This window comes from Oncorhynchus gorbuscha, linkage group LG06 (genome assembly GCF_021184085.1).
Source record: "Oncorhynchus gorbuscha isolate QuinsamMale2020 ecotype Even-year linkage group LG06, OgorEven_v1.0, whole genome shotgun sequence".
NCBI classification, from domain to species: domain Eukaryota; kingdom Metazoa; phylum Chordata; class Actinopteri; order Salmoniformes; family Salmonidae; genus Oncorhynchus; species Oncorhynchus gorbuscha.
The window spans coordinates 13613436-13631951 of NC_060178.1; the positions used below are offsets into that span (position 1 = coordinate 13613436).

The following is an 18516-nucleotide window of genomic DNA, read 5'->3' on the forward strand; positions in this document are numbered from 1 at the left end:
TCTACAGGGCAGGGTGAGAGCGCACAGGCCACTGGCGCCAGATGTGACGACCGCAGGAGACTGGAGCTAAATATAAACCTCTGTTCTCTGCACCATGAAATAGGAGAGGAGGAGAGAGAGAGAGAGAGCAGAGGGTGAGAGAGAGAGAGAGAGAGAGAGAGAGAGAGAGAGAGAGAGAGAGAGAGAGAGAGAGAGAGAGAGAGAGAGAGAGAGAGAGAGAGAGAGAGAGAGAGAGAGAGAGAGAGAGCAGAGGGAGAGAGAGAGCAGAGGGAGAGAGAGAGCAGAGGGAGAGAGAGGGAGGAGGGGGAGGGGGAGGGGATGGGAGAAAGGTAGGAGAGCGGAGGTGGAGGAGTGTCAGCGGATAGGAGAGGCATGAGAAGAGGGGATCAGAAAGAAGAGGAAATGGGGAAAGGTAGGAGAGGGGAGGTGGCGGAGAGGTATAAGAGGAGGGGATCAGCGAGGCGAGGAAAGGGGTAGCTCAGAGGGAGAGAAGACAGAGAGACAGAGAAAGGTGGAGGGAAAGAGGGAGGAGGAGAGAGGAAGAAGGGGAGGAGGTCATTGAGAATAATGTGCCAGACCTCCCGTGGGATGGTGAGCTCACCTCTTAATGGCACGACTGGCTTCTTCTCAATGAAATCATTGATCTGGCAGGAGTCCCTGGAGCGTAATGTTGAAGGATCCGATAGGAAGAGAGGAAGAAGAGGGGGATGACAAGGTGGGTAGAGAGGTGTGAATGGGGAGAGGGGGAAGGAGATCTGGAGGAGAGGTGTGAGGGAAAGAGAGAGGGAGAAATAAAGAGAGAGCGAGAGGCAGGGCCATGACCCATGTCAGCCAACCATAATAACTGTGACCTCCAATGACCTCAACTGTGACCAATGAACATGCAGCTGTGAACCTAAACCATCCAATCATATGATCCCATACATCCACTTCAGGCCACACACATCCCAGTCATTATTCAGCTCGAACCATTTGGTAGTCAATAATGTAGTGAGGTTGCTAGAAAACATTTTGAAAAAGCCATGCAATTCAATACAAAATCTGTGCCAAATGGCAATATGCTCCATGCATTACAGTGGACTTTATAGTGGCTTAATTCCCACATTAAAAAGGCATTATACTAAGTGTATGAGCAGTTGAGTGCTTGTAAAATGTGCTGGGATTATCATTTGGCCATTGATTCCGATTGGCTCAGTTGGTAAGAGCACTGTCCTTGGAATACTGGAGTTGTTGGTTTGAATCCTGCACAGGCCACATATAGAATACTGAACACACACACACACACACACACACACACACACACACACACACACACACACACACACACACACACACACACACACACACACACACACACACACACACACACACACACACACACACACACACACACACACACACACACACACACACACACACACACACTGTAACTGCCTTTGAATATAAGCGTGTGCTACTCCGGGTCTATAGCCAATAGGATATGGGGATTTCCACCCAGTGTTGGAAAGTAAAGAGAAACACAAAGCTTCCATTCTGAGAATGGTGGCGAGGCCTCAGACATGTCATGTTACAGGCCTGCAATAAATGAACGTCTACACACACACAGACTGTCACTCAGCAGGATGGAATGACGTGAATTATCTCACCTCCTCAATAGGTCTATCTAACCAATACACATACAAACACACACAGGCCACTTTATATAGCGCTTTGGAATGCCTCTGTGAACAGCTGCATTGTGAGAGTGTCTCCCAAGATTAACTCAGCGACACACACACACACACACACACACACACACACACACACACACACACACACACACACACACACACACACACACACACACACACACACACACACACACACACACACACACACACACACACACACACACACACACACACACACACACACACACACACACTCAGGCCGCCGCCCTGTTGTATAAGAGCACAGATGAATGACACATAATTGGATTAAATTTTGCATTGTAGACTGTGCAGTCACACCCACACCCAATCTCATCAAAGACTAAAGGCACTCGCACAGCGGCTTCTGTGTGTGTGTGTGTGTGTGTGTTGTGTGAGCAGTCTCTTTCATCTCCTAATGTCTCCCTATTATGATGTGTTTATGTTTCTTCATCAGGCTGGCAGACTGACAGGCAGTCTGAGACTCATTATCCCAGGCCTGTTAACTGTTAGCATTACAGCCATTACCCTAGGCCTGTTAGTTGTTAGCATGTTAGCATTACAGCCATCTCCAGGCCTGTTAACTGTTAGCATGTTAGCATTACAGCCATCCCTCCAGGCCTGTTCAGAGCTCGTAGCAGAAGCTGCACAATAGCAGGAGGATTAACAGATTAGTACACTTTTCTACCTTCTCCTCCCTCCTTAATCCTCCACCCCTCCCTTTCCCTCTCTGCTGACGACTTTGTCAGCCACTTTGAAAAGAAGGTTGATGACATCCGCTCCTCATTCACTCAGCCAATTGAGTCCACTGGTACCACTCACACAGAACTACCCTACGCCTTGACCTCTTCCTCCCCTCTCTCTCCAGATGACTAGTGAGGTCCGGACACCCGAACACTGGCTGCCCCTCTGACTTCAAAATGTTCAAAGTTGCTCCCCTCAAGAAATCAACACTCAACCCCTCTGAAGTCAAAGACTACAGACCAGAATCCCTTCTTTTCTTTCCAAAACACTTGAGCGAGTTGTCTCTGGCCAACTCTCTCAGAACAATCTTCTTGACCCTAACCAGTCAGACTTTAAGGTGGATCAGTCAACTGAGACTCTCCTCTGTTCTCATCCTCCTAAATCTATCCAGGGCCTTCAACACCGTGAACTCGAGGTCGACTGATTAATCGGAATGGCCGATTAATTAGGGACAATTTCAAGTTTTCATAACAATCAGTAATTGACATTTTTCTGACACATTGGTGCGGCTGGCTTCCGGGTTGGATGCGCGCTGTGTTAAGAAGCAGTGTGGCTTGGTTGGGTTGTGTATCGGAGGATGCATGACTTTCAACCTTCGTCTCTCCCGAGCTCGTACGGGAGTTGTAGCGATGAGACAAGATAGTAGCTACTAAACAATTGGATACCATGAAATTGGGGAGAAAAAACGGGTAACATTTTTAATAAAAAATAAAAAGGTAAAGGAATATTTATCATGTGATTTCTGTTCACTTAATTATGTTTATTTTCTGTGCGCCGTCGCAGATTATTGCATGGTTTATACAAAGTTTTTTTGAAATCTGACACAGCGGTTGTATTAAGGAGAGGTATGTCTATATATCTGTATCTGTTTTCTAAATGATAGTTTCTGGATTTTACCATATTAATGACCTAACGCTCATATTTCTGTGTGTTATTATGGTATAATTAAGTCTATGATTTGATATTTGATAGAGCAGTGATGATAAGCAGTGATAAGCTGAGCGGTGATAAGCAGCAGCAGGCTCGTAAGCATTCATTCAAACAGCACTTTTGTGCGTTTGCCAGCAGCTCTTCGTTGTGCTTCAAGCATTGAGCTGTTTATGACTTCAAGCCTATCAACTCCCGAGATTAGGCTGGTGTAACCGATGTGAAATGGCTAGCTAGTTAGCGGGGTGTGCGCTAGTTAGCAGGGTGTGCGCTAGTTAGCGGGGTGTGCACTCGCTCTGAGACCTTGAAGTAGTTGTTCCACTTGCTCTGCAAGGGCCGCGGCATTTGTGGAGCAATGGATAACGATGCTTCGAGGGTGGCTGTTTTCGATGTAACCCTGGTTCGAGCCCAGGTAGGAGTGAGGAGAGGGATGGAAGCTATACTGTTACACTGGCAATACTAAAGTGCCTATAAGAACATCCAATAGTCAAAGGTATATGAAATACAAATGTTATAGAGAGAAATAGTCCTATAATTCCTATAATAACTACAACTTAAAACTTCTTACCTTGGAATATTGAAGACTCATGTTAAAAGGAACCACCAGCTTTCATATGTTCTCATGTTCTGAGCAAGGAACTTAAACGTTAGCTTTTTTACATGGCACATATTTTACATGGCACACATTACTTTCTTCTCCAACACTTTGTTTTTGCATTATTTAAACCAAATTGAACATGTTTCATTATTTATTTAAGGCTAAATTGATTTTATTGATGTATTATTTTAAGTTAAAATAAAAGTGTTAATTCAGTATTGTTGTAATTGTCATTATTACAAATAAAAAACAAAAAATTGGCCGATTAATCGGTATCGGCTTTTTTGGGTCCTCCAATAATCGGTATCGCCGTTGAAAAATCATAATAAGTCGACCTCTACCGTGAATCATCAGATCCTCCTCTCCACTCTCTCAGGCCTGGCCATCTCAGACTCTGCACAATCTTACCTGACAGGCCACTCCTACCAGATGATGTGAAGAGGATCTGGGGTCTGTACTCTCACTACTGGTGTCCCTCAGGGACTCTCAACTACTTTTCTCCTTCCCCCATCTGACACCTAAGTGGTGACATGTATCTCTGCGTGCCTGACAGATGTTAGATGTTAGCCCATTACCTAAAGCTCAACCTCAACAAGTCTGAGCTTCTTGTCCTCCCGGGGAAGGCCTGCCCGCTCCAAGACCTCTCCATCAAGGTTGACAATTCCCCGGTGTCCCCCTCACAGAGTGCAAAAACCTTGGCGTTACTCTGGACAACACCCTGTCGTTCTCTGCAAACATCAAAGCAGTGACTCCCTCCTGCAGGTTGATGCTCTTCAACATCTGTAGAGTATGAACCAACCTCACACACGAACAGGCGCAGGTCCTAATCCAGGAACTTGTCTCCATTCTGTCTCCATTCTGCTGTGCCATCAAACCCTTGCAACTTATCCAGAACGCTACAGCCCGCCTGGTGTTCAGTCTTCCTAAGTTCTCCAATGTGACCCCGCTCCTTCACACAATCCTCTGGCTCCCAGTCAAAGCTTGCATCCACTACAAGACATGGTACTTGCCTACGAGGAACTGAGGAACTGCCCCTCCCTACCTCCAGGCTCTGCTCAAACCCTACAACCCCAACCCGAGTACTCCGATCTGCCACCTCTGGTCTCTTGGCCCTCTGACCCCTATGGGGGCAGTCAAGCTCTTCTCTGTCCTGGCACACCAATGGTAGAACCAGCTTCCCCCTGAAGCTAGGACAGCAGAGTCTCTTCCCATCTTCAGAAAACATCTGAAATCCTAACTCTTCAAAGAGTACCTAAAATACCCCCCCCCCCTGCGAGTTGAAGGCCAGCATCCCAGAGTTGCCTCTTCTCTGATGAAGTTGAGACTGGTGTTTTGCGGGTACTATTTAATGAACCTCTCAGTTGTGCACTGGGGCCTCCAACTCCTCTTTCTATTCTGGTTAGAACCAGTTTGCGCTGTTCTGTGAAGGGAGTAGTACACAGCGTTGTACAACATCTTCAGTCTGTTGGCAATTTCTCGTATGGAATAGCCTTCATTTCTCAGAACAATAATAGACTGACGAGTTTCAGAAGAAAGTTCTTTGTTTCTAGCCATTTTGAGCCTGTAATCGAACCCATGAATGCTGATGTTCCAGATACTCAACTAGTCAAAAGAAGGCCAGTTTTATTGCTTTTTTAATCAGAACAACAGTTTTCAGCTGTGCTAACATAATTGAAAAATAGTTTTCTAATGATCAATTAGCCTTTTAAAATGATAAACTTGGATTAGCTAATAGAACGTGCCATTGGAACACAGGAGTGATGGTTTCTGATTATGGGCCTCTGTACGCCTATGTAGATATCCATAAAAAATCTGCCGTTTCGAGCTACAATAGTAATTTACAACCTTAAAAAGGTTTATACTCTCTCTCTCTCTCTCTCTCTCTCTCTCTCTCTCTCTCTCTCTCTCTCTCTCTCTCTCTCTCTCTCTCTCTCTCTCTCTCTCTCTCTCTCCTTCCACTTTGGTAATCCTTCTTTAGTAACCCCTTTAGTAATCCTGAGAAAAAAACAGGCAGATGGCACTTGAGAGAGATTACAAACAGTCACTGCACATCTGAAGACCACACACACACTCTCACACCTGCATCTCCCCTTACCTCTCTACCTCTCTCTCTATCTCCAATCTCTGCCTTTGTCCTCATCTCTCCACATCTGCAGATCTTGCTCACTCGGAAGCTGCACCGCTGTCACTCGCTCTCTCCACCCTCTCCTATTCTCTCTCTCTTCACATACTCTCATCTGCAGAGGGCACATTCTCATCATCTGCAGAGGGCACATTCTCATCATCTGCAGAGGGCACATTCTCATCATCTGCAGAGGGCACATTCTCATCATCTGCAGAGGGCACATCATCTGCAGAGGGCACTATCATCTGCAGAGGGCACATTCTCATCATCTGCAGAGGGCACATTGTCATCATCTGCAGAGGGCACATTGCAGAGGGCACATCATCATCTGCAGAGGGCACATTGTCATCATCTGCAGAGGGCACATTGTCATCATCTGCAGAGGGCACATTGTCATCATCTGCAGAGGGCACATTGTCATCATCTGCAGAGGGCACATTGTCATCATCTGCAGAGGGCACATTCCTATCATCTGCAGAGGGCACATTCTCATCATCTGCAGAGGGCACATTCCTATCATCTGCAGAGGGCACATTCTCATCATCTGCAGAGAGCACATTGTCATCATCTGCAGAGGGCACATTCTCATCATCTGCAGAGGGCACATTCTCATCATCTGCAGAGGGCACATTCTCATCATCTGCAGAGGGCACATTCTCATCATCTGCAGAGGGCACATTCTCATCATCTGCAGAGGGCACATTCTCATCATCTGCAGAGGGCACATTGTCATCATCTGCAGAGGGCACATTCTCATCATCTGCAGAGGGCACATTGTCATCATCTGCAGAGGGCACATTGTCATCATCTGCAGAGGGCACATTGTCATCATCTGCAGAGGGCACATTCTCATCATCTGCAGAGGGCACATTGTCATCATCTGCAGAGGGCACATTCTCATCATCTGCAGAGGGCACATTGTCATCATCTGCAGAGGGCACATTGTCATCATCTGCAGAGGGCACATTGGCATCATCTGCAGAGGGCACATTGTCATCATCTGCAGAGGGCACATTGTCATCATCTGCAGAGGGCACATTGTCATCATCTGCAGAGGGCACATTCTCATCATCTGCAGAGGGCACATTGTCATCATCTGCAGAGGGCACATTCTCATCATCTGCAGAGGGCACATTCTCATCATCTGCAGAGGGCACATTCTCATCATCTGCAGAGGGCACATTCTCATCATCTGCAGAGGGCACATTCTCATCATCTGCATCGTTTCCTTTGGTAACACTTCATTTGGATAGTTCATCTGTAGATGCTCTACAGACAAACATTTCAACTGACTGTTTACTAACCCTAATCCTAACCCTTATTCTCAACCTAACGCTAACCCTAACCCTAACCTTAGACAAGCTGTTGCTTATTAACAGATAGTGTGTTGATAGTATGACCATCTGTAGACCATCTATCCAGACTATCCACATAAAGTGGGACCCTACCTTGGTCTCTCCCCATCTCATTTCTATCTCTCTACCTCTGCTAACACTAGATGACGCCCTCTACATCCTCCTTTTCTTCTCTCTCTACTTTACTTTAGTTTATTTAGTCAATATTTTCTTAACTCCATTTCTTCAACTGCATTGTTGATTATGGGCTTGTAAAGTAAAGCATTTCAAGGTAAGGTTGTTGTATTTGGCGCATATGACACATAACATTTGATTTGATTTTATAGTCATGCCTGCATTGCTCATACAAACATCTCTCTGGCTTCCTCTCTCTCTCTCTCTTTCCCTCTCTCTCTCCTATGATAGCTATGCAAACGTAAGAACAATGGGATCAGAGCTATGCTCTAGTGTTGTTGTCAGCTAACCACTGTAACAAACAAACTGGCTCCACCCAATGGGGACTGGACTGGCCCTGGTAGGACTGTGTGTGTGTGTGTGTGTGTGTGTGTGTGTGTGTGTGTGTGTGTGTGTGTGTGTGTGTGTGTGTGTGTGTGTGTGTGTGTGTGTGTGCGTGCGTGCGTGCGTGCGTGCGTGCGTGCGTGTGTGTGTGTGCGTGTGTGCGTGCGTGTCCATAGCAGCACGTGTGTGTTTTAATCCTCCATTTAACATGCCTGTGTGTACATTACAGTTTAGGCAGTAAATCCACTCTCCCCCAGACAGCGAGACCAAACTGCTGCAATTATTCCTTTATTCACTCGGTCTATCCCATTTAAAGGCTCATTTTCTTTTCATCTCTCTATCCTAGCCGTCCCTCTTCCTTTATCTCCCTTGGAGCGCTGTGTTGCTATGTGTGTCTACATGTTTAGAATTGTGTGTGTGTGTGTGTATCTGTCTACATGTTTATAATTGTGTGTGTGAGTGAGTGAGTGTGTGAGCTGTTGGACCCACATCAAGCCATCCCTTGGGTATGAAGTCATTGGCACCGTTAATGACATCATAAATCAGGCCCTGTTCCCCGAAGACTGGGGGGGGGTTCCTGGGTATTCTGAGACAAATTAACCAGAATAACTGTTAAATGAATCTGAGGATAGGGATATAGGATGGGGAAATAAATGAACTTTGCTAACTGAAGGTCTAATTCTGATGCTGAAGACTGAAGAAGAGAAACAGGTGAAAAACGGCAATTAACACCCGTGTGACCAGCCGCCAGAACCAATGTCACACGATGGATGACCAGCCGCCAGAACCAATGTCACACGATGGATGACCAGCCGCCAGAACCAATGTCACACGATGGATGACCAGCCGCCAGAACCAATGTCACATGGATGGATGACCACCAGCCGCCAGAACCAATGTCACACGATGGATGACCAGCCGCCAGAACCAATGTCACACGATGGATGACCAGCCGCCAGAACCAATGTCACACGATGGATGACCAGCCGCCAGAACCAATGTCACACGATGGATGACCAGCCGCCAGAACCAATGTCACACGATGGATGACCAGCCGCCAGAACCAATGTCACACGATGGATGACCAGCCGCCAGAACCAATGTCACACGATGGATGACCAGCCGCCAGAACCAATGTCACACGATGGATGACCAGACGTCAGATGGCACAGATTGACCTCTGAGACCGTCACTTCCATGCTACCCTGCCAATGCTGAGACCACTGTTAACAGAGATCACTGTTAACGCACATGACCCCGAAACACACACACGAATGCATGCATGCATACAGACACATACACACACATTATTCTGCTATGACTGTTAACACCACTGACCCTGATTTCACAAAACAAAAGTCTTTCCCATTGGTTGAATCATCCACCAGCATATTCACTTCCACTGTTGTCGTGGAAACAGCAGAGAACGGGAGAAGAGAGAGAGAGAGAGAGAGAGAGAGAGAGAGAGAGAGAGAGAGAGAGAGAGAGAGAGAGAGAGAGAGAGAGAGAGAGAGAGAGAGACAGAGAAAGGGAGAAAGAGAGAGAGAGAGAGAGAGACACAGAGAAAGGGAGAGAGACAGAGAGAGAGAGAGAGACACAGAGAAAGGGAGAGAGACAGAGAGAGAGAGAGAGAGAGAGAGAGAGAGAGAGAGAGAGAGAGAGAGAGAGAGAGAGAGAGAGAGAGAGAGAGAGAGAGAGAGAGAGAGAGAGAGAGCAGATGCAGAAAGACTGAGAAGAGAATCGCTGATGGGTCTTTTTTTAAGAGGGATATAGGTGGTAGCCTCAGCTGAAATGGAAAATTCCAGGCTTACTTTGTGTGTGTGTGTGTGAATATGTGTGTGTGAATATGTGTGAATCTTACTATGCTTTTGGAGATTTGTAGGGGTAGGAAACATCTTTACACACACACATGCACACTCACACACATACACACACTGTCTCTCTCCCAATCCTGAGTGAGGGAGATTATTGTGTGTGTGTGTGAGCATCTGTGTGCTTACTGCCACTGTCTCTCTGCAGCGCTGCAGTCCTAGATAGATACTGAGAAGGTATTAAGTCTCAGATTAATACCCGCGTCAGGCCTCCTTTCTAACTCTGAGGGTGCTTACCAGCCAAAAGGAAAAAGCTATTAAGCATGGAAAATAAGACTGGCTGATTTGAGAAACAGGTATTCATATTTGAATTTAAGCTTAAGCCTCAATTTCAAAGGGCTTGGAGAGTGAAAGAGAGAGGGGTGGGGGACTCTTAGGAGAGGTTTGCAATGCAAAACTCATAGATGTTCACAATGACTATTTTCCTATTCCTTCCTTCCATCGACAGAGTGACCAATATGCCATATAATAAATAAATGCATTATTAACCATATAATGAGTGAGTGAAAGACTGATGAACACGATGACAGATGATGCTCACTAGTGATACCTGCTGTCCAAACAGAAGCATGGCACACTGCACCATGCCTACTTGTTCAATGCAGGCCACATTGTTATAGACACACAGGAACTGACTTTGGATCAGCTGTGAAACACCATCGGCTTGTAAACACTGATTCCAGGATGGTGGTTCCCACGCACACACACACGCACGCACGCACGCACGCACGCACGCACGCACGCACGCACGCACGCACACACACACACACACACACACACACACACACACACACACACACACACACACACACACACACACACACACACACAGAAAGTGCCTACCTGTGAGCAGGGAGACTCGATGGAAGGTGCCCTCCAGTTTGCCCAGCAAGATGTGGACAAAGCAGTCTTTGGACAGTTGCCCCGTCTCTTTGGAACTCTGGTCGTATACCACCACTTCCTGTTTCCTGCCCATCTCAACCTGTAGAAACACCAGTGAGCAAGAAGATGTCAATGGAGGTTAGGGTTTAGTATCATTCATTGCAAAAGGAACATGAAGTTGTCATATCCCATGAGTAAAAAAAGTTGCACTGATAAAAACTGCTGTTTGTATTAAAACACACATTTATCTTCATTTTGAAATCTTATGATATAGAGGGGGTTGGGTGGGTGGTGCATGGGGTTACCGAAACAACATTTGGGAACATAGCAAAGTATTACACCATCTAGACAGAGAAATAAAAAAAATCTAAAGGGATTTTCACATTGATATCCAGGAAGCGATGCTGTAACAGTAAATAACGGCTAAATAAGGAGGACATATTATCTGTTAAATACAAAACATTCCATCCACATGCATGTGTGTAAATGGACAGTTCAAGCACCTTCAATGCATCAGCATGCTGTAGAGGCTTTGTCACAATGTGTTTGTAAAAGAGGAAGAGATGCGAGCATGCGCCTGTGTTTGTCTATGCTGTGTGTGTGACACGCCAGTCAGGCTCCTTCTCCATGTTGTCAGGCAGGTTTTAGTCACATGACCAGCGCCTAGCCTATCGCATTGCAGCTCTAAACCACTACTGAAAGGGGGTTCTTTAACCCTTTTCTTCGTGTTGTTTTCTCGTGCTCCCTCCGACCTTCAGATAGCATACAGACTACACTATAGCTGCTCGGCAAAACAACACTTCCTCCAAGACCACTGTTCACTGCTGAGTGGCCCTTTTGTCTTTCTCTGTGAGCTTTACCATGCAGTGGGTCATGGTAGACACACAGGTCTATAGTGTGTATCAGAGAGTCTATTACTCTGCAATAGTGTGTGTTTGTGTGCGTGCCTCAGTGTGTGTGTGTGTGTGTGTGTGTGTGTGTGTGTGTGTGTGTGTGTGTGTGTGTGTGTGTGTGTGTGTGTGTGTGTGTGTGTGTGTGTGTGTGTGTGTGTGTGTGTGTGTGTGTGTGTGTGTGTGTGTGTGTGTGTGTGTGTGTGTGTGTGTGTGTGTGTGTCAGTGTGTGTGTGCGTGTGTCAGTGTGTGTGTGCGTGTGTCAATGTGTGTTTGTGCTTCATGTTACACAGCAGCCGTCATGTTACACAGCAGCCGTACAGAATGGATGGATGTCTTGAATGAGTACGACAGATACACAGGTGACTGATGCATGTTTTTCCTGACCCATCGGGATAGAGGAGTACAGAATGGATGGATGAGTACAGAATGGATGAATGAGTACAGAACGGAGGAGTACAGAATGGATGGATGAGTACAAAATGGATGATGAGTACAAAATGGGTGGAGGAGTACAGAATGAATGATGAGTAGAAAATGGATGGATGAGTCCAGAATGGATGGATGTGTACAGTATGTCGTGTCATGTTTCTAACACATCTACAACACCTGTAAAAGACTGTTGTTCCCTGTCTTAACTGTTGTGTGGTCAGCGACCATATGAGAGGGGAGACAGCATCTCAACCTGACCACCTAGTTAACTGAACCCATCTGAGAGGGGAGAGAGCATCTTAACCTGACCACCTAGTTAACTGAACCCATCTGAGAGGGGAGAGAGCATCTCAAACTGACCACCTAGTTAACTGAACCCATCTGAGAGGGAGAGAGCTGAGAGGGGAGAGAGCATCTCAACCTGACCACCTAGTTAACTGAACCCATCTGAGAGGGGAGAGAGCATCTCAACCTGACCACCTAGTTAACTGAACCCATCTGAGAGGGGAGAGAGCATCTCAAACTGACCACCTAGTTAACTGAACCCATCTGAGAGGGGAGAGAGCATCTCAACCTGACCACCTAGTTAACTGAACCCATCTGAGAGGGGAGACAGCATCTCAACCTGACCACCTAGTTAACTGAACCCATCTAAGAGGGGACAGAGAGCATCTCAACCTGACCACCTAGTTAACTGAACCCATCTGAGAGGGGAGAGAGCATCTCAACCTGACCACCTAGTTAACTGAACCCATCTGAGAGGGGAAACAGCATCTCAACCTGACCACCTAGTTAACTGAACCCATCTGAGAGGGGAGAGAGCATCTCAACCTGACCACCTAGTTAACTGAACCCATCTGAGAGGGGAGAGAGCATCTCAACCTGACCACCTAGTTAACTGAACCCATCTGAGAGGGGAGAGAGCATCTCAACCTGACCACCTAGTTAACTGAACCCATCTGAGAGGGGAGAGAGCATCTCAACCTGACCACCTAGTTAACTGAACCCATCTGAGAGGGGAGAGAGCATCTCGACCTGACCACCTAGTTAACTGAACCCATCTGAGAGGGGAGACAGCATCTCAACCTGACCACCTAGTCTGCGTTTAAACACAACCTCCAGTACAGCAGTCCTCTGAACCCATCTGAGTTAACTGAACCCATCTGAGTTCACTGAACCCATCTGAGTTCAATGACACCAATTCTGAGTCCACTGAACCCATCTGAGTCAACTGATACCATCTGAGTCCACTGAACCCATCTGAGTCAACTGGTACCATCTGAGTCAACTGATACCATCTGAGTCCACTGATACTCATCTGAGTCAACTGAACCCATCTGAGTCCACTGATACCATCTGAGTCCACTGATACCCATCTGAGTCCACTGATACCATCTGAGTCCACTGATACTCATCTGAGTCAACTGAACCCATCTGAGTCCACTGATACCATCTGAGTCCACTGATACCATCTGAGTCCACTGATACCATCTGAGTCCACTGATACCCATCTGAGTCCACTGATACCCATCTGAGTCCACTGATACCCATCTGAGTCCACTGATACCCATCTGAGTCCACTGATACCATCTGAGTCCACTGATACCCATCTGAGTCCACTGATACCCATCTGAGTCCACTGATACTCATCTGAGTCCACTGATACCCATCTGAGTCCACTGATACCATCTGAGTCCACTGATACCCATCTGAGTCCACTGATACCCATCTGAGTCCACTGATACCCATCTGAGTCCACTGATACCCATCTGAGTCCACTGATACCCATCTGAGTCCACTGATACCCATCTGACTGATACCATCTGAGTCCACTGATACCCATCTGAGTCCACTGATACCCATCTGAGTCCACTGATACCCATCTGAGTCCACTGATACCCATCTGAGTCCACTGATACCTGAGTCATCTCTGAGTCCACTGATACCCATCTGAGTCCACTGATACTCATCTGAGTCCACTGATACCCATCTGAGTCCACTGATACCATCTGAGTCCACTGATACCCATCTGAGTCCACTGATACCCATCTGAGTCCACTGATACCCATCTGAGTCCACTGATACCCATCTGAGTCCACTGATACCCATCTGAGTCCACTGATACCCATCTGAGTCCACTGATACCATCTGAGTCCACTGATACCCATCTGAGTCCACTGATACCCATCTGAGTCCACTGATACCCATCTGAGTCCACTGATACTCATCTGAGTCCACTGATACCCATCTGAGTCCACTGATACCATCTGAGTCCACTGATACCATCTGAGTCCACTGATACCCATCTGAGTCCACTGATACCCATCTGAATTCACTGATACCATCTGAGTCCACTGATACCATCTGAGTCCACTGATACCATCTGAGTCCACTGATACTCATCTGAGTCCACTGATACCAAGCTAGTCCACTGATACCCATTTGAGTCCACTGAACCCATCTGAGTCCACTGATACCCATTTGAGTCCACTGATACCAAGCTAGTCCACTGATACCCATTTGAGTCCACTGATACCCATTTGAGTCCACTGATACCATCTGAGTCCACTGAACCCATTTGAGTCCACTGATACCCATTTGAGTCCACTGATACCCATTTGAGTCCACTGATACTCATCTGAGTCCACTGATACCAAGCTAGTCCACTGATACCCATTTGAGTCCACTGATACCCATTTGAGTCCACTGATACCATCTGGGTTCACTTGCTTTGGCAATGTTAACATATGTTTCCCATGAAAATAAAGCCCTTGAATTTAATTAGAGAGAGAGAGAGAGAGAGAGAGAGAGAGAGAGAGAGAGAGAGAGAGAGAGAGAGAGAGAGAGAGATTACTGCATTGTTAGAGGTCAATAACCTCTGGAGTTGACATACTGCAGCATATGAAAAGACTCAGTCCCTCCCCCTTCACCAGCCAGCAGGCAGCAGCACTACACTACTATACTGCTATTTCTACCATTAACAATGCAGGTGTTGCATAGGTACAATGGCGAAAGGTAGAGAGGAGTGAGAGAGAGGCAGAGAGAGAGTGATAGAGAGATATTACCCTTTATGGTTGTGATGTCTGGGGTCCACTCACCAACCAAGAATTCACAAAATGGACAAACACCAAATTGAGACTGCATGCAGAATTCTGCAAAAATATCCTCTGTGTACAACGTAAAACTCCAAATAATGCAATCAGAGCAGAATTAGGCCGATACCTGCAAATGATCAAAATCCAGAAAAGAGCCGTTAAATTCTACTACCACCTAAAACGAAGCGATTCCCAAACCTTACATAACAAACCCATCACCGACAGAGAGATGAACCTGGAGAAGAGCCCCCTAAGCAAGCTGGTCCTGGGGCTCTGTTCACAAACACACCCTACAGAGAGATGAACCTGGAGGAGAAACCCCTAAGCAAGCTGGTCCTGGGGCTCTGTTCACAAACACACCCTACAGAGAGATGAACCTGGAGAAGAGCCCCCTAAGCAAGCTGGTCCTGGGGCTCTGTTCACAAACACACCCTACAGAGAGATGAACCTGGAGAAGAGCCCCCTAAGCAAGCTGGTCCTGGGGCTCTGTTCACAAACACAAACACACCCTACAGAGAGATTAACCTGGAGAAGAGCCCACTAAGCAAGCTGGTCCTGGGGCTCTGTTCATAAACACAACCTACAGAGAGATGAACCTGGAGAAGAGCCCCCTAAGCAAGCTGGTCCTGGGGCTCTGTTCACAAACACACCCTACAGAGAGATGAACCTGGAGAAGAGCCCCCTAAGCATGCTGGTCCTGGGACTCTGTTCACAAACACACCCTACATAGAGATGAACCTGGAGGAGAGCCCCCTAAGCAAGCTGGTCCTGGGGCTCTGTTCACAAACACAAACACACCCTACAGAGAGATGAACCTGGAGAAGAGCCCCTTAAGCAAGCTGGTCCTGGGGCTTCTGTTCACAAACACACCCTACAGAGAGATGAACCTGGAGAAGAGTCCCCTAAGCAAGCTGGTCCTGGGGCTCTGTTCACAAACACACCCTACAGAGAGATGAACCTGGAGAAGAGCCCCTAAGCAAGCTGGTCCTGGGGCTCTGTTCACAAACACACCCTACAGAGAGATGAACCTGGAGAAGAGCCCCCTAAGCAAGCTGGTCCTGGGGCTCTGTTCACAAACACACCCTACAGAGAGATGAACCTGGAGAAGAGCCCCCTAAGCAAGCTGGTCCTGGGGCTCTGTTCACAAACACACCCTACAGAGAGATGAACCTGGAGAAGAGCCCCCTAAGCAAGCTGGTCCTGGGGCTCTGTTCACAAACACACCCTACAGAGAGATGAACCTGGAGAAGAGCCCCCTAAGCAAGCTGGTCCTGGGGCTCTGTTCATAAACACAACCTACAGAGAGATGAACCTGGAGAAGAGCCCCCTAAGCAAGCTGGTCCTGGGGCTCTGTTCACAAACACACCCTACAGAGAGATGAACCTGGAGAAGAGCCCCCTAAGCAAGCTGGTCCTGGGGCTCTGTTCATAAACACACCCTACAGAGAGATGAACCTGGAGAAGAGCCCCCTAAGCATGCTGGTCCTGGGACTCTGTTCACAAACACACCCTACATAGAGATGAACCTGGAGGAGAGCCCCTAAATACAAGCTGGTCCTGGGGCTCTGTTCACAAACACAAAACACAAACACACCCTTTGAAACAGAGAGATGAACCTGGAGAAGAGCCCCTAAGCAAGCTGGTCCTGGGGCTCTGTTCACAAACACACCCTACAGAGAGATGAACCTGGAGAAGAGTCCCCTAAGCAAGCTGGTCCTGGGGCTCTGTTCACAAACACACCCTACAGAGAGATGAACCTGGAGAAGAGCCCCTAAGCAAGCTGGTCCTGGGGCTCTGTTCACAAGAGATGGAGAGCGAGAGACAGAGAGATTGAGAGACACACACCCTACAGAGAGATGAACCTGGAGAAGAGCCCCAAAGCAAGCTGGTCCTGGGGCTCTGTTCACAAACACACCCTACAGAGAGATGAACCTGGAGAAGAGCCCCTAAGCAAGCTGGTCCTGGGGCTCTGTTCACAAACACACCCTACAGAGAGATGAACCTGGAGAAGAGCCCCTAAGCAAGCTGGTCCTGGGGCTCTGTTCACAAACACACCCTACAGAGAGAGAGAACCTGGAGAAGAGCCCCTAAGCAAGCTGGTCCTGGGGCTCTGTTCACAAACACAACCTACAGAGAGATGAACCTGGAGAAGAGCCCCCTAAGCAAGCTGGTCCTGGGGCTCTGTTCACAAACACACCCTACAGAGAGATGAACCTGGAGAAGAGCCCCCTAAGCAAGCTGGTCCTGGGGCTCTGTTCACAAACACAAACACACCCTACAGAAAGATGAACCTGGAGAAGAGTCCCCTAAGCAAGCTGGTCCTGGGGCTCTGTTCACAAACACAAACACACCCTACAGAAAGATGAACCTGGAGAAGAGTCCCCTAAGCAAGCTGGTCCTGGGGCTCTGTTCATAAACACAACCTACAGAGAGATGAAGCTGGAGAAGAGCCCCCTAAGCAAGCTGGTCTTGGGGCTCTGTTCACAAACCCACCCTACAGAGAGATGAACCTGGAGAAGAGTCCCCTAAGCAAGCTGGTCCTGGGGCTCTGTTCACAAACACACCCTACAGACAGATGAACCTTGAGAAGAGTCCCCTAAGCAAGCTGGTCCTGGGGCTCTGTTCACAAACACACCCTACAGAGAGATGAACCTGGAGAATAGTCCCCTAAGCAAGCTGGTCCTGGGGCTCTGTTCACAAACACACCCTACAGAGAGATGAACCTGGAGAAGAGTCCCCTAAGCATGCTGGTCCTGGGGCTCTGTTCACAAACACACCCTACAGAGAGATGAACCTGGAGAAGAGTCCCCTAAGCAAGCTGGTCCTGGTGCTCTGTTCACAAACACATCCTACAGAGAAATAAACCTAGAGAAGAGCCCCCTAAGCAAGCTGGTCCTGGGGCTCTGTTCACAAACACACCCTACAGAGAGATGAACATGGAGAAGAGCCCCCTAAGCAAGCTGGTCCTGGGGCTCTGTTCACAAACACACCCTACAGAGAGATGAACCTGGATAAGAGCGTCTGCTAAATGACTTAAATGTAAATGTAAATGTAAGAGCCCCCTAAGCAAGCTGGTCCTGGGGCTCTGTTCACAAACACAAACAGACCCCACAGAGTCCCAGGACAGCAACACAATTAGACCCAACCAAATCATAAGAAAACAAAAAAGATAATTACTTGACACATTGGAAAGAATTTACAAAACAACTGAGCAAACTACTGCCCTTAAAAAAACTGCCCTAAACAGAAAGTACACAGTGGCAGAATAGCTGACCACTGTGACTGACCCAAAATGAAGGAACTCTTTGACTATGTACAGACTCTGAGCATAGCCTTGCTATTGAGAAAAACCCGCCGAAAGGACACGTGGTTCTCAAGAGATGAAAGGCTATGTGCCACACTGCCCACAAAA

The 18516-nt window shown here is 47.4% G+C and overlaps 1 protein-coding gene across 2 annotated transcripts in view; it reads right to left on the bottom strand.

Moving 5' to 3' along the window:
- Window positions 1-18516, bottom strand: part of LOC124037574 (dual specificity protein phosphatase 8-like) — a 141250-nt gene that overhangs the window by 75936 nt on the left and 46798 nt on the right. For both annotated transcript variants that reach the window (XM_046352406.1, XM_046352407.1), the window contains exon 3: window positions 10650-10788. In XM_046352406.1, coding sequence (XP_046208362.1) covers window positions 10650-10788 — 139 coding nt within the window. The remainder of the gene's footprint in view (window positions 1-10649; window positions 10789-18516) is intronic.